The following is a 15276-nucleotide window of genomic DNA, read 5'->3' as shown; positions in this document are numbered from 1 at the left end:
TCACTGGTCCCACGTGGACCCCCGGGCTCCCTACATCCCACCCCTCGCTCACCAGCCAAGCCCCTGCTCACACCCAAATCCTCACATGCCTGAGCCCAGCAGCTGAGGCCCTTCAAAGCCCAGACTCAGCCCCTGCCCCATCTCTCCAGGCCCCAGGCCTGGCACCCTGCTGGGCATGAGGCCAGTGTGCTGTTTGAGTGGACACAGGTGACCACAGAGCCTCGAGGGCCAGGGCCCGTGAGCCCGAGGCCCCAAGCCCACTCATCCCCTACCGCGGCCACTCTTCCCCTGGCTCCCTGCCAACCCCGCCCCCAACTCCGGCACCGGCAGCTGAGTGTCGGCCTCTGGAGCCCCCTCACTCCATGCATGGCCCCTGCACACTTACAGCCTCTCTCTGGTAAGTGTTTAATTCTCCACCATAAGACCAGCTCTGAAGCAGACAGTTTTCTTTGGCCTGTGCCAGACGCCCCCATTTCAGCTTTCACCCCCAAAACAAGTTAAGTGCACTCGACAGCCGCTTCTTCCCGCCACAGCCCCTCCCTGCCAGCCGAGAATACAGGAAACGGGCCAAGAGAGAGAGAGGACAGGCACCTGGGCCACGCAGACCCAGGTCTGGGCATATCTGGCCATCAGTTTTACTGTCCCGACGTTCACTCAGCTCCACACCCATGGGGTTATGCTGCCTGCCTAGAAAAGCTACCATGAGGGATCACGAGGGTCAAGTCATGTGACAAGGGTTCCTTAAAGGACCGTGGTCCATGTCTGTCTTCCCAGACCTGGTGGCACACCTGGCTCAGGGCAGATCACACACTGTCCGCTCAGGGAAGGGAAGGAGGGGCGAGGTCACCAGTGGTGGAATCACTCAACAAACATCACTGCCCCCAACGTGGACCAGCCATGGCTCTTGGCGCTGGCACCCAGGGCCCCCCTTTCCACTGTAGGTTGGGAAACAGGCCAAAGGGAGCAGAGTAGCCAAGTCTCCACATAAGGACAGGTGCCGGGGAGGAGAAGTGACAGAAGGAGACAGCAGGGCCAGGAGGGCGCCTGAGAATGAGTGACCGGGCCCTGCCAGGTGGAGGTCCAGCTGGGACAGGCAGCCCAGGGCAGGAAGGCGCCTACCACAGCCTTCCTGTGCACAAGGCTTGTTCACATTTCACATGCGTCTCTTCTGCCCCATTTTCACCAGGGAGACGAGTCCCTCCAGATGCTTCCTCTGGCCTCCTGCCCTCACAGCACCCTGGGCTGGGTTCATCTGGATTTGCGGTGTCAGTTAAGGAAACACACACACAAACACATACATACAGACACCACATCAATAATTCAGACATAACCACAGTTTTGCTGATTTCTTATCTCTCCACCATGTTCTGTATCCCACATTTTCCTCTTTATTGGTTTAATTTTCCACTTTGTCAGAATAAGTCCTCAAGTAATATTTTTTTCCTAATAGAAATAAACTAAACCATTGCATATAAGGATTCAAATCCTTCAGTCACTTTAATGCTGACTCTGGACCATCCTACTGCAAACTCACAGGCGAAACCTAGGGTTGGCATGAGAATGTTCTGAGGCCTTATTAAACTTAGTGATTGCTCTCACGTGTTTCCATGACTTAAGCCTTCCCATGATTATTGATGAAGTCCATTACAGTTAGGAACATTTTTTGAAACATACTCTAAAATATTAATAGTCATGAAAATGCCTAAGGACAAAAACAAGTTATCACTCTATGTAGGGTCGGGGCATGTGGCAACATGGACTGGCCACCACCGGGTAGGGGTGCAGAGCTGCAGCTGTGGGAAGGTGCCCTAGTCACGTGGGCAACACAGACGCAATCAAGGAAAGAAAAGAGAAGTGTCATAGCTCGGAGGCAACGTGCTCCGAGAGAGCTACCTTTTCACACGCTACAACCTGTTAAGTCCCTAACTCCTCAAAACGCAAATGCTAATTTACTGCAAAATCTTGTTTTCTTATATTCTGACAGCCTGTAGATTCTAAGGGCGGTGAACTGAGAGGAAAGGGCAGAGAACCAGACTCTTAACTCAAATTAAGATCCACCTAGCAGTGTGAAGAGTCCACCAGGAGATGAATGAAACTTTCACTCCATAGAGATGAGACCCCGGGTCTCCCCACAGCTCACCAGCCGCTCCGTACCGCAGCCTGCCCGGCAGGTCTCCCTGACCCCGCCTCCAACAGTGACCCAACCTCCGAGTGGAGTCTGAGGCTGTGGTTGTCAATCACGGAGGCTGACACCAGCACCTTCCAGAGTTCTGGTGGGTCTCACAGCACATGTTCACAAAAGGGAAACAGACCGGGTTTGAGAGACAGAGGTCAGCAGCTCATGACAGGACTCTAGAGTGTCTGCTTTGAAGATCTGGCCTTGGCCCTCCAGCTGGAAGTGGCAGCCCTTCGAGGCCTGGCAGGAGGGAGGCCTGAACTGGGGACTGCCAGTTCAGGCAGGTGGGGACTGCCACCACCCCCACGCCCCCCGAGTACGCGTCAGGTCAGGGAGACGATGAAGGCATGGTTTCCTCCCTTCTGAACTGGGCCCCCTCCCGTTTGACCACAAAGAGCTGCCAAGCTCTGGGTCTCACCAGTGTGACAAAAGTGATCACTTCCTGGGGTGGGGAGAGCAGAGGAGGTCGACGGATGGGGGTCTCCTCCTCGCTTGGGGTCCCCAGGCTCCCATCCAAGGGGCACGGCCAGGCCTGACCCCACCCCCAAGACGGAGCAGGAACAGGAACGCAGTTGGCTTCAGCTCACCGCTGCCACAGCTGGCAACCCCTCTCTCTCTGCAGTGCCATCTTTCAGCTTGTGGGGGGCAGAAACTTCCCCCAGGCACCAGACCTTAAGATCAAACCAAAGTACAGGGGAGGGGGCCCTAGAAACCTCCTGGAAGTGGAGGCCGTGGAGATTTGCCCCACTTTCCTTGCTCTGACCAATGAAATGGATTTATGGGATCCCAGCCTCGCAGACTGAAAGAAACCATGGCCTCCCGAGGCCTTACACCCAGCACACGGCTGATGACAGGGCCTAGGGGCTGGGGGGTGGGGGGAATTTGGTCTGAGGTTCAGCACTGCCTGTGGGCCTTCCCTGCCCCCCAGGCTGAGGACTGTGCACTCAGGGGAGCAGGGCGACAGGAAGCCACCCTCCACCAGGAGCCTGTGCGGTTACGAGAGCAGAGCTAAGTGGATAGGTGAGGGGAAGCTGGGACCAGGGGTGTGAGAGCAGAGAGAGGCAAGGTGGCCATGCTCCCAGGCCTGGTCCCCTCCTTCCTGCCACAACACCCCATCCCAGCCCCTCACCCACAAGATGGTGGGGTGTGCTGAGGGGCGAGGGGGTTTCTGAGGAGGGGGGACAAGAGCGGGAGGAGGGATCACGGGCCCCCTTCCTCATCTCACCACCGTCCATGTTCTTCCCATCAACCTGCGCCCACAGAACGGGCGCAGACCTGTTCAAGAGGATGACTGCGTTGGCCAGTGGCACATGCCTGGCAGAAGCCACCCTCTGGGCAGCCGCCCGGCCGAGGGCCCCTACCTCCAGCAGCGGGACTCAGCGCGGAAGCCCTGGACATTGTTGTCCCCTCCAATCAGGTACACGAAGTTGTTGAGCACGGCGATGCCCTGGTTGGACATGCGGGGCGCCAGGGAGGCGGTGAAGTGCTTCCACTCCCCCAGCAGCGGGTTCAGGTACTTGGCCTGGTCGCTGAGGACAGTGGACGGCGTGGAGTGGATGCCCCCGAAGCCCACGACGCACTGGAAGTCCGAGCGCAGCTCGGTTTGTGGGCCCTGCAGGCTGGGCTGCAGGCTCTCGTTCCGGTGGTACATGAGGGCTTCAGCCACTGTGTCCCTCAGGGGGCTGGGGTCCAGCTTGTCGTGCAGCCGCTGCAGGACCTCGGCTTCCATGAGGGGGAAGCGCACGGTCTCCAGGAGCTTGGGTGGCTCATGCAGCGGGAGCCGGTCAGCCTGCACCTGCTCCGGAGGGTAGTGGTAGAGCAGGGCACCCTCATACACCTCCGTCTCGCAGGACACCTCCAGGCGGTTGCTGCTCAGGAGGGCATAGACCTTCTCCAGGGGCAGCTGGCGGTACTTGTCAGTCCGCGAGAAGGCCACGAAGTTCTTGAGGATGTAGGCGTCCAGCTGCTCGGTCAGGTGGCTCAGGTCAAAGAGCTCGGCCAGCCGGTAGACGTCAAGGATGTTGTCCTCATCCACCCAGGGCGTGAGGAAGTCACAGCAGAAGTGGATGATCTCAGGGATCTGTGAACAGAACACATACATTCAAGCCCAGGCAAAGCGTCTGGGTGCGGGACCTAGCGCGGAGGTGCGGGTGGGGCTCACAGGCTCCGCCGGCCCCACTCCCCGCCACACTGGACACGCCCGGGGCTCACAGCATTTCGGGGCTTAAGTCTGGGCTTGGAGGTGGTCTCTGAGCCTCAGCCTCCTCGTCTGTAAAACAGGGATGACGTGGCGAGGAACCACCTGACACACGCCAGCTCCCTTTGGATCAAAAGCACGGGATCTCCAGAGAAGTGCAAGCAGCAGGACAGCCACCACACTGTGGGGCAAGGACACCCTGCGATTAGGTAACCAAAGGACCCAGGAGGCAAGGCAAGGGCCCGGAAAGGCTGCTCAGGGGCTGCTAAGTTCTGCAGGAAAACTGGATTTCAGAATTTCTCAAAATGGGAATACCTCTCATATCCAGCACCATCAACAAATTCATTACATGAAAACTAATTCTGCTGGAATTTGAAGCTTATTAATAAATGTTTAAAGTCTTTTTATTTTTTCTGGTTCTAGACATTTGGTGCTTGCCAGGTGACATGCTGAAGGCTGAATGGAAACCTGCAAAGTGCCAGGCGTGTGTCTCCCCCACCAGGAACGTCCCCAACGTGCTGCTTCCTTAGGTCCTGAGGGTCTTCACTCGACCATCCATTTCCTCCCGAGCAGGTGCTTCTGCTTGGCCTCTTCTGCCTAAAATATTACTTCTGACCTCTCAGAGGCCAGGAGCTGAGCACCAGGTTCTGGGTGGAAGGTGAGGGCTGACAGCCCTGAGTGGGCCTGAGGAGCAGCTCCTGAGAACCAGGGACTGTCTTGCCCTCCCTGGCAAGGTCAAGGTCCCTCATCCTTGTCTCAGCGCAGGGACCTCTGGCAGGGAATCTCACCAAGGAATCGCCCAGCCTGCCCCATGCAGGAGGCCCACGAGCGGCCCAGAGAAGGGAACTCATTTGCTCGGGGTGACCCAGTGGATACAGTCTCACCGACACTCAGATCCACGTCCCTGGGGATACCACGAAGGGCACAGCACATGGGAGACAGGCCACCAACAGCCACTGGCTACATGAACAAACATGACCTGGTGGGCCTGTGGACTCGGAACTGTTACACCAAGTAAAACTTGCTTTAAAAACAACATTGCGGGGCTTCCCTGGTGGCTCTATGGTTAAGAATCCGCCTGCTGCGGCTTCCCTGGTGGCACAGTGGTTGAGAGTCCGCCTGCTGATGCAGGGGACACATTTTCGTGCCCCAGTCCGGGAAGATCCCATGTGCCGCGGAGCGGCTGGGCCCGTGAGCCATGGCCGCTAAGCCTGTGCGTCCGGAGCCTGTGCTCTGCAACGCGAGAGGCCACAACAGTGAGAGGCCTGTGTACCGCCAAAAAAGAAGAAAAAAAAGAATCCGCCTGCCAATGCAGCGGACATGGGTTCAAGCCCTGGATGCCGTGGAGCAACTAAGTCCATGAGCCACAACTACTGAGCCTGCGCTCTAGAGCCCAGGAGCCACAACTATTGAGCCCACGGGCCACAACTACTGAAGCTCGTGTGCCTAGAGCCCGTGCTCCGCAACAAGGGAAGCCACCGCAGTGAGAAGCCTGCACACTGCAACAAAGAGTAGCCTCCACTCGCCACAACTAGAGAAAGCCCGCGCGCAGCAAGGAAGACCTAATGCAGCCAAAAATAAATAAATTTATAACAAACAAACAAACTGGGCTTCCCTGGTGGCACAGTGGTTGAGAGTCCGCCTGCCGATTCAGGGGACACGGGTTCGTGGCCCGGTCCGGGAAGATCCCACATGCCACGGAGCGGTTGGGCCCATGAGCCATGGCTGCTGAGCCTGCGCATCTGGAGCCTGTGCTCCGCAACGGGAGAGGCCACAACAGTAAGAGGCCCGCGTACCACAAAACAAAAACAAAAACAAACAACAACACTGCATAGAAGCCCGGTATGTTAAAAATAAAACAAAACCAAGCCGGGCTGCCCCAAGCACCAGCCATGGCTCTGCCTTGAGGTCTGAGGGGAGGCAGCAGGTCTCTGAGCCAGCGACGGATGCAGCAGAAGGCAGAGCCCAGCTGGGAAGAAGAAACGGAGAGAAGGAGGCCGGGACAGAGGCGAGGGCAGGGAAACAGAGAACACGGTCACGTTCACAAGGATGACTCGTCCAGACATGGACCCAGAGGACGAAGGTGGACATAGAGGAGAGCCTGGCACTAGCAGAGTGGCTGTGGGATACACGGTGCAGGGAGCAAGGCAGTGTGCGGTGTGCTGGGGAGGGGGGGTGACGCCGACAGCGAGCACAGGGGGAGAGGTTCTGGGGGCGGCTGGCTACTGGAGGTGTGGTCCCCAGAGCAGCAATGAGGGGACAGGACATGGGGACAGAGGAGCTCTCTGAGTAAAAGAAGGAACTTCTGCATGAAGGCCGCCCTGGCTCAGCTCCACCTGCCCACCCGCCACTGAGAGTAAAGGCACAGGGCTATTAGGGCCCCGCCATGTGGGGAGCCTCCAGACACCCCCAAACAGGCTGCTTTTCCTACTGCCCCAGACGTGCTCTGACCTCATAAAAGGTCAGGATAAGGAACTCGGCATAAGACTTCGTTCCAGTTTCAGGACACGAGGGAAAAGCTGTCTTCTGAGCCAAACGAGGAGCCTGCCGACACTCTCGAGAGCAAAGGGCTCACCGCCCACCCTCACACCACTGCCTGGCGGGCACCCGGGACCCGTCTGGGCCTGGCTCTGCCTGCCTCAGACCAGGAGCCTCACCTGAAGCTGGCAGGCGGCGACCAGCGTCTCCTGGACGTTGCTCAGGCTGAGTTCCAGCTCGGACGTGTAAATGAAATGCAGGATTTGGCACATGGCATTGTAGGACACGCCGTGGATCAGGACTTCTTCCTGCTCCATCTCCTTCAGCCCCCCAGCAAACATGCCTCTGCAAAGGGAAGAAAGGAGATGGCAGGGTTACACCCATTAGGACGCCAGGCCGCAGAGGAGGGGCACCCAGAAGCGCCCACAGTTCCTGACCAAGCTTGGCAGCTGTTCTGGAAATATCCATCTAATGTGCCCCAGCAGCTGCACGTGAGCCTCTGCGGGCAGGACCACGTCCAGCGTGCTTTCTGCTGCATCCACCCATGCAATTCCTGGGCCACAGCCGCAGCCCAGGGCACGCGGTGAAAGGATAAATGAATGGGAAACAAATAGTAAACGTCCTCCGCTCAGCAGCTCCGTACCCAGCAGCCACTAAACACCAGGAACCGTGCACAGAGCCAATGCGACAACAGTGAAGTGAAGTGGCAGGATCCCTATGTGCATGGAGTTAATGCCAGAGGACAGACACGAAGACACAGGGCACTTCCGGTGGTGGAATCACTGTCAAGGACCACAACAGGGCATCTGACCGAGGAGTGCCCAGGGCGGGAGAAGAGTGGCTGGAGAGCGATGGCAGAAGGGCCCACGATGAGGAAGTGGAGGTGGCAGGCACCCAGGGCCCAGGGCCAGGAAGAGCTTGCAGGCAGGCAGGCAGGGCGAGGAAGAAGAGGCAGGAGGTGAGCCTGGGCCAGGTCCTGCTACCCCCGGGGCAGGGTAGGGTCTGGACCAAAACCAAGGCAAATGAGGTGCTCTCGGCGAGTCATACACAGGCCTGAGCAGAGGAACTTCAGATCTTGGGCTCCTTGGCCAGAGTGGAGAAGCTGGAGCAGAGGCAGGGAGGCTCCTGCAGGGCTGGGGAGGCCACACGGCTGGGGAGCTGGAGTAGAGACCACCCTGGGGCCGAGAGGAGAGAACAAGCGATGGAGGGAACCCAGGAGAGCACAGGAGGAACCCAGGCTGGGCAGGAAGACACCTGGCGGGACCGGAGTAAGAGAGGGCAGTGGGAGTTCCATTGTGGCTCCAACACTGTGGGTGCCCCAGGGCATCTCAGCAGGGGTGTCAGTTAGGTGTTTGGAGGGAGGAGGCTGGCAGTCAGGGGAGGAATCTGGGCTGAAATATGACAGCAACACGGAGGTGACAGAGTGGCTATTGTCACATTTTATATCTCTCACACACACACACACACACACACACACACTCACACACTCACACGTACTCTCCCTCCCCCTCCCTCTCTCTCTCAAGACCTAAATTACACGAAAGGGTGCTCTGGTCACCAGCCCCCCTCCAAGGGTGGCACTATCCCCAGAGGCAGTGGCCGCGCCTTAATCCCCACCTGGTTTCGACTTCACAGGACACCTTGGAAACAGCCCCGATCATCCGTACACACAGCGCTGCCCCTCTCTGTAAAGGTGATCACAACTGATTTAACCGTTCCTGCCGGGGTCCACCTGGGTTACTTCTAATCTCCTGTTATTTCTCCCAGTGGATGGTTTTGCGCCCACGAGCTGTTGCTCATGTGAACGCCAGGATTAATTTCAGGAAAGCAACTGCTGGGTCAAAGAGTTTCATACACACGCACTTGGATGGCACTGCCCACGGCCTGTCAGGTAGCGCCACCAGTGTGCGGGGAGCCTGTCCCCCACACCCCCAGAACCAGAGGAAGATGCTGCTCCAACTGCCAGGAGGCAAGGGAGAAATCTTGTAAACAATGGGACAGAGGCTCTCTTCACAGGTTTAACAGCTGTTTTTATATTCTTTTCCAAACAGTCCAGATGCTTTGCCCATTTTCTGTTAGACTCTGTCTTATCAATTTAAAGAAACTGGAACCTCTGTGCATCGGTGATGGGCATGTAAATTAGCACAGCTGCTGTGGAACAGTATGGGGTTCCTCAAAAAATGAAAAACAGAACTACAGAATGTGATCCAGGGAATTCTCTGGTGGCGCAGTGGTTAAGAATCCGCCTGCCAATGCAGGGAACACGGGTTTGAGCCCTGGTCTGGGAAGATCCCACATGCCACGGAGCAACTAAGCCCATGAGCCACAACTACTGAGTCTGCGCTCTAAAGCCCGCGTGCCACAACTACTGAAGCCCGCGCGTCTAGAGCCCATGCTCTGCAGCAAGGGAAGCCACAGCAATGAGAAGCCCGCACACCGCCACAAAGAGGAGCCCTCACTCACCGCAACTAGAGAAAGCCTGCAAGCAGCAACAACGACCCAGTGCAGCCAAAAACAAACAAATAAATAAATAAATATTTTTTAAAAAAGAACATTACTGATCTGTACACTTAAAAATGGTTACGATGGTAAATTCTACAGTGTTTTTTTTTTTTTTTAAAGGATGTTCACCAAGTCCCCAGCAGACGGACACAGATAGCACAGACCACAAAGAGAACCCGGGCCACCTCTACTGCCAGGATGTCATAACCAGATGTCACAAGGTGCCAGTGAGCTGCCTCGGATATGAGGTGGGGAGAACATTTCCTGTGCCAGCTTGTACCAGCCCCCAGCCCCTCTTCCAAACCTTTGAGGTCAAGTGTGTTTCAGAATTCAGAACGTTTCACCTGGAGAAACCCTTATCTGTGCCACATATGATGTCACGCTACCCCCCATAGGGTCTAAATCAAATCCAAACACCTCAATATTTCCAAACCAAAATGTACAGACCCATGCTAAGTAGGACACATATAAAAGTACCCTCATATCAGTTCAGGGTGGGTTTCGTGGTTTAATGAATTTCTGCCAAACTTAGACTTTTAAAAAGCTGGCAATGTAGGAGAATCCAACTTCTGCCTCCCCCCTCAAAGATCAACGACTGGACAGATTGGACAGCTATCCACAAACAAAAGAGCTCTGGGAGGGACTTCCCTGGTGGTCCAGTGGGTGAGACTCCACGCTCCCAATGCAGGGAGCCCGGGTTCGAGCCCTGGTTAGGGAACTAGATCCCACGTGTGTCAACTAAGATCCCGCCTGCCACAACTAAGATCCAGCACAGCATGCATGCATGCATGCATGCGTAAATAAATAAATATTTTAACAAAACAAAACAAAAACAGAAAAACCAGCTCCGGGAGACTTCCAGAGGACACTTGACAAGTTTTAGCAACATATTAGAAAACAAAACAACTTTGAGTATCAGAGCTTTGAGGTTTGAGTATTATGAACTAGGATTTGCAAGGGAAAATAGTGTGGTTGATAAGGAACGTTTATAAATGGTTACCACGGGGGTGAGGTGGGAGGGCAGGGATAAAGTGGTGCTTTCCACGATTTCCAATTCCAGCAGCGTTTCAGCTGTGGCAGTGGATGCTGGATGTGACCACATGCCTGCTGACCTGTCTGTGGATGGCCACACGCCAGGTCGCCTCAGGCTGATTAGGGCCTCGCACTGGAAGAGAGGTTTCCTAACACGGAACCAACTGTCCTTCCACGAACAAGGCCCAGCAGGCGGGCGTCTACTGCTCCACATGCCCAGGTCTCACTGAGCATTTCACACACTCTGATTCATAAGGAACTACAGCTTTCCGTGTGTTGGCTGGACACCGCTCAGCACCTGGCAGACACCCCACAGGGCGTCCCCTACAGGGCCCAGCCATGGGCCCACTGCCCTCCAAAGCCCTTCCTTCCACCCCTGCCCACATCAGGTATCTTCAGCAGCCTCACTGGGAAAAACCCTTTATCATTTCAACCTGAGTCAGTAACTGAAATGAATAATAAGGAAATAAACCCACTAAAGCTTGGGAATCATCACTGCATATGCACATACCAGAGATGAGTCTGGGTTCTCCCTGGTCCCAGTGGGAGGGGGTGTCATCCTGCACAGTGACCGGGCCTGAGAGGGGAACACCTCCCAGGACAGACCCGCTGGAAGTGGCTGCCAAAGGGCCAGGAATCGCTCCTGGAGGATGTGGGGAGACACAGAGTGTTTCCACCAAGAAGGGAGAGGTGGCACCAGTAACTGTCCTTTAGGAAGAGGACCATGACTGTGACAGTGACAGGATGGCCTGCGTGGGGAGAGAAGCTCCACCTGAAGGGCTTCGACGGTGTGTCCAGGAGGCCCTAAGCCAGGAGGACTCCAGTGCTTGAACTTCTGGGCCCTAAGGCCTCCCACAACTCTGCCCTGCCCACTGCCCTGTCTTCTCAAAGCTTGTAAAAGCTGAATCCTGATGAACTGAAGGGACACTGTTGTCCCTGGACATGTTTGCTCTAAGGCACCACTAACCACTAGGTCACCCTCTCCATAAACTCCTTCTGGAGAACAAGAAGCACTTAACCATAAAGAAATATTTTGCTCATTAGTTCCTAAAGTTAAAAGATAAGAACTACAAATGAGCCTTGAAGACAAAAGAACCAAACAATGGGAGACAGAATAGAGGGTCTCAGGTCTCAAGTGGGATGGTGGCACCAGCTCTGCCCAATGTGCTCAGGGCTGGGCTGGCGTCACGTAGGAGGTCATGAGAAACTCAGGGGACAGAAAACCCACAGGGAGGGTGGGAGGCCGAGGCCCAAGGGATGAGGAGGTGAGAGCAAGAGGTGGATGGCCAGGTGAGGGTGCGAACGGAGTGACTCCACATCACGTAGCTGGTGTGGACGACATGCATACGGTACTGACCACCTGCCTCGGCCCCCACAGAGGTCCCTGGGCCCGTATGGGCTTCCTGACGGTTTTACAAGAACACTGGGTGGGGCTGAAAAGTCTAAGGCATAAAGCATCATAACGTCTTTTAAAAAAGGCGTGTGTTACAAAGGCAGTGAAAGCAAATGCGGCAAAATGGTAACAACTGGTGTCCAGGTGTTTGTGATACTATTCTTTTCAATGTTTCCATAGGTTTGAAATTTTTTTAAATGAGATGATGGGTAGCCAGAGTAAAGTAGAAAGAAAATCTGTTTCACACCAAGATACTGTACTTATAGTAGAAAATTCATTCTAGAAAATACAATATTATAAGTAAAACCAAGCATACCGCCTTTAAAAGAAAAAAAAAGGGAGCACATGCCCCAGAGATGGGGCAGCTGAGAGAAAAACAGACCCCGAGCCCCCTACGCCTGCACAGCGAGAAGCGGGAGAAGCCCGGGGTGCCAAGGCGTCCACCTGGTGCAGCCAGCATCCCTGCTACCTTACTATGCAGACTCACCTGAAGTAATCGCAGGACGCAGCCAGCAGGATGCGATGGGCCTCGATGTGCCTCCCTTCCACCACCAGGACCACGTCAAAGAGGATGCCGCTGTTCCGCAGAGCCAGCAGCCCCCGGAGCAGCGCCTGAGAGTGCTGTGCGCTCCGGTAGGTGTTGCTGACACAGTGCGGGTGGGAGGGCTGTGCCGGCAACTTGCAGAGCTGGGCGAACTCCTGCTCCTCCGCCATCCTGACCACCGCGCTCCCAACCTCAGCACCGCGGCTGTCAGCTGCCAAGACACAGGGGCGAGGAATGAGCCTGGGAGGCAGCGCAGCCTGTGCAGGGCTGGCCAGCTTTTCGGGTCCCTCCCTCCTGCTCACCTGTGCTTTCCCCGTGGTCTCAAACCTCTAATTCCCTCTCCCCTCCCACTGCTGTCCAAACTTGGTGCCTTCTTTCTCCTGACCTGTGTCTCTTCATTGCCAAGATTCTCCTTTCCATTTATCTGCTTCAGCATCACCATGAAACAAAAGGGTTCTAGAGACAGACCAACCCAGGCAGGAAACCCAGCCCCACGGTGGACTCAGTGTGGTGAACCTGAGTGTCAAGCCCCTCAGCTGAGAAAAGGGGACTACAAGCACCCAGCCCCTCGGGGCATTCTCAAATTTCCTAAAGGATGAAAACAAAGCACGAGCACAGATGAGGTTCTCAAGGGCTCTTCCTCTCTTCTATTGGGAAAGAACACTGGTTCCCCCCCACCCCCCGCAACAGGAATGGATGAATAAAAAAGACAACAGGCCTAGGTGGTGGTACAGGGGAGGGTTCCAGGCCCTACCTTCTTTTACCGAGATTTTGAGTCAAGCACTGTAACTTCAAGTAAATTTGGTACATTCAAGATTGTCTGCATTGTCTTTTAAATTCAAGCTTAACTTCTAATAATTGAGTCAATATGTTCAAAAAAATGCAAACTGATTTGAACAGGAGCCTCAGAAACCCCATGAGTAAAACCAGCTACTGCAAACACATTTTGACCAAGCACTCCAAGCCAACCACAAGTGACTGGGGGCAGCCAGTCCTACACCGACCTGTGGGGTTGAGCTGTGAACTCTCCAGGCCACAGCACTGCCAGCCAGCGGACCACTTGCCACATCTCCCTTCCCCACCTCACGTTCCTCCACTATCCCCTCCCCAAATGTGCTTCTTTTTCAATCCCCTACTGGACCCTTGAAAGAAAAAAGGAAAAATAGACTCTACTATAAAACAGAAAGGTATACTGTATTATGAAACTTAAATTTCCCTCCCACTTATGCCCCCTAACCAGATCCTCTCCCAGAGGAAGCTATTCAACTTTCCTGTCACCCCTCCAGGTAGCACCTATGCATTTGCAGGCAGAGCTGTAGAACAAAATTTCCCCCTTTTTATTAGCTTTTACACATGATAACCTCGTGTCCCACCCACAGTCCATTGTATGTATAACCGTATTTTATTTAACCAATACTTTTCAGAGAGACATTTGGGTTTCCTTCAATTGTTTGCTGTTGCCAACAGTTTTGCACTGAAAGTCACTGAGATCTGCCATATATATAGCAGTTAAATGAGGAACATTTACTAGATATAGAACTGCTAGATCATCTTAATTTGAATGTGCAGTTGACATTTCAATAGATATTGCCAAATTGCCTTCCGTAGAGGTTGTACCAATTTATTCTCCACCAGCAAAGTATGAGAACCGGATTGCAACCACTGTCTAGCACACCAATAGCGTTGTTTTTTTTTTTTATCTTTGCTGACTTAGATGAAAAACACCATTTCACAGTGTAACTTCGTTTTGCTAATTCATAAAATTTCAAAGAATAAAATATTAAGTGGAATGCTGCACATCTTTTGCGATTCCCTTCCCATGCCTGTTTTTCTGAAATAAAATGTTCTTGCGGGCTCACTCTCTGGCACCCTCGACCTCCTATTCATTTTACCCAGGTTCCTCTATGATGAAGCCCTTCCCTAGATTAACTACCCTCGGCCCCATAACGTCCCCGATTCTAGTCACGGCAAGCAAGGCCCTGCGTTCAGTGCTTTTCAGTTCAGAGCTTTGGAGGGAGCAGGAAGGAGGTTTTATGTCCCAAGTAGATACAAACTGAAGGACGTAAAATGAATTTTCATGAATTCATGGATGACAGAGTCGGAAGCATCTCTGAACAATGTTCAACTCAACACAATTTACTGAGTAGGCACCCTCAGTCCTCTGCAGGGCCCCAGCGTCTGCCCTCCACGAAGCCCAGTCCCTGGCAGCACGAAGCAAGGTCTGCAACAAAGGGAAAGGGGGTCCCACTTCCCAGGGGACGGCCCGCGTCGGGTGCAGATGGGATGCGTTCTGGACCATCGCGGCGCGGAGGCCGGAGCGGGGTAGGGACGCGCCCGGGCGGAAAGCGCTGGGCTCGGAGCCGGTGTGGGAGTGGGCAGACCAGCGGCCGGCGCTCCGGGCCGAGGCGTCGCACTGACAGCGCGGCCGCCGGGGCTGTCGGGGGCCGTCCAGGACCATCCGTGCAGCAAGCGGGAGCCGAACCTGGGCCGGCTGAGGGGCCGAGGCTGGCATGCCGGGGTCCAAGGTCGCGCCAGGGGGACTACGCCCGACCGGCCGCCTGTTGCAGGGCCGCCGGCGCAGCGCAGGGGCCGCGGCTCCGAAGGACGCGCGCGGACCCGCGGGGGCGACAGGCCCACCCGAGGCCCGGACGCCGGCGTCCCCGCGGCCCCTCAGCTCCGAACCCGCCGCGCCCGGGGGTCCCGCCCGCCGCCCCCGCCACGTCAGGCCGCCGGCTCGCCTCAGGCCGCCGCCCCCACCCCGGCCCCGTCCGCGCCCGGCCCGCGCCCCCGCCCGCGTCCTCACGCGCTCGCGCCCCGCGCGCCCGGCCCGAGCCCGGCCCCGGCCCCGCGCCGAGATCCCCGCCGGCCCGCGCTTGCAGCTCACCTGCCGCCGCCGCACGCTGAGGCCGCACTCGTGGAGGCGGGGCGGGGCGCGCGAGGCGGGGCCTCGGGCA

The 15276-nt window shown here is 55.7% G+C and overlaps 1 protein-coding gene across 8 annotated transcripts in view; it reads right to left on the bottom strand.

Moving 5' to 3' along the window:
* The window catches only part of KLHL22 (kelch like family member 22), a 26577-nt gene extending 11301 nt beyond the window's left edge, over nt 1-15276 (bottom strand). The window contains exons 1-4 of one of the 8 annotated variants that reach the window (XM_027088796.1): nt 15207-15276; nt 12266-12533; nt 7031-7196; nt 3538-4256 (exon numbers count right to left, since the gene is read on the bottom strand). In XM_027088796.1, the coding sequence (XP_026944597.1) occupies nt 3538-4256; nt 7031-7196; nt 12266-12492 (1112 nt within the window). In that variant the 5' untranslated portion in view covers nt 12493-12533; nt 15207-15276. Of the gene's footprint in view, nt 1-3537; nt 4257-7030; nt 7197-8468; nt 8537-12265; nt 12534-12624; nt 15060-15206 lie in introns of those variants that run through there. The other 7 variants (XM_027088791.1, XM_027088792.1, XM_027088790.1 and 4 more) reach the window with 7 other exon arrangements.

This window comes from Aethalodelphis obliquidens, unplaced genomic scaffold, assembly GCF_003676395.1.
Source record: "Aethalodelphis obliquidens isolate GAN/ISIS:26980383/991018 unplaced genomic scaffold, ASM367639v1 scaffold63, whole genome shotgun sequence".
Lineage (NCBI taxonomy): Eukaryota > Metazoa > Chordata > Mammalia > Artiodactyla > Delphinidae > Aethalodelphis > Aethalodelphis obliquidens.
Note: the sequence above shows the minus strand (reverse complement) of the source record. Positions and strands in the feature narration are given on the sequence as shown.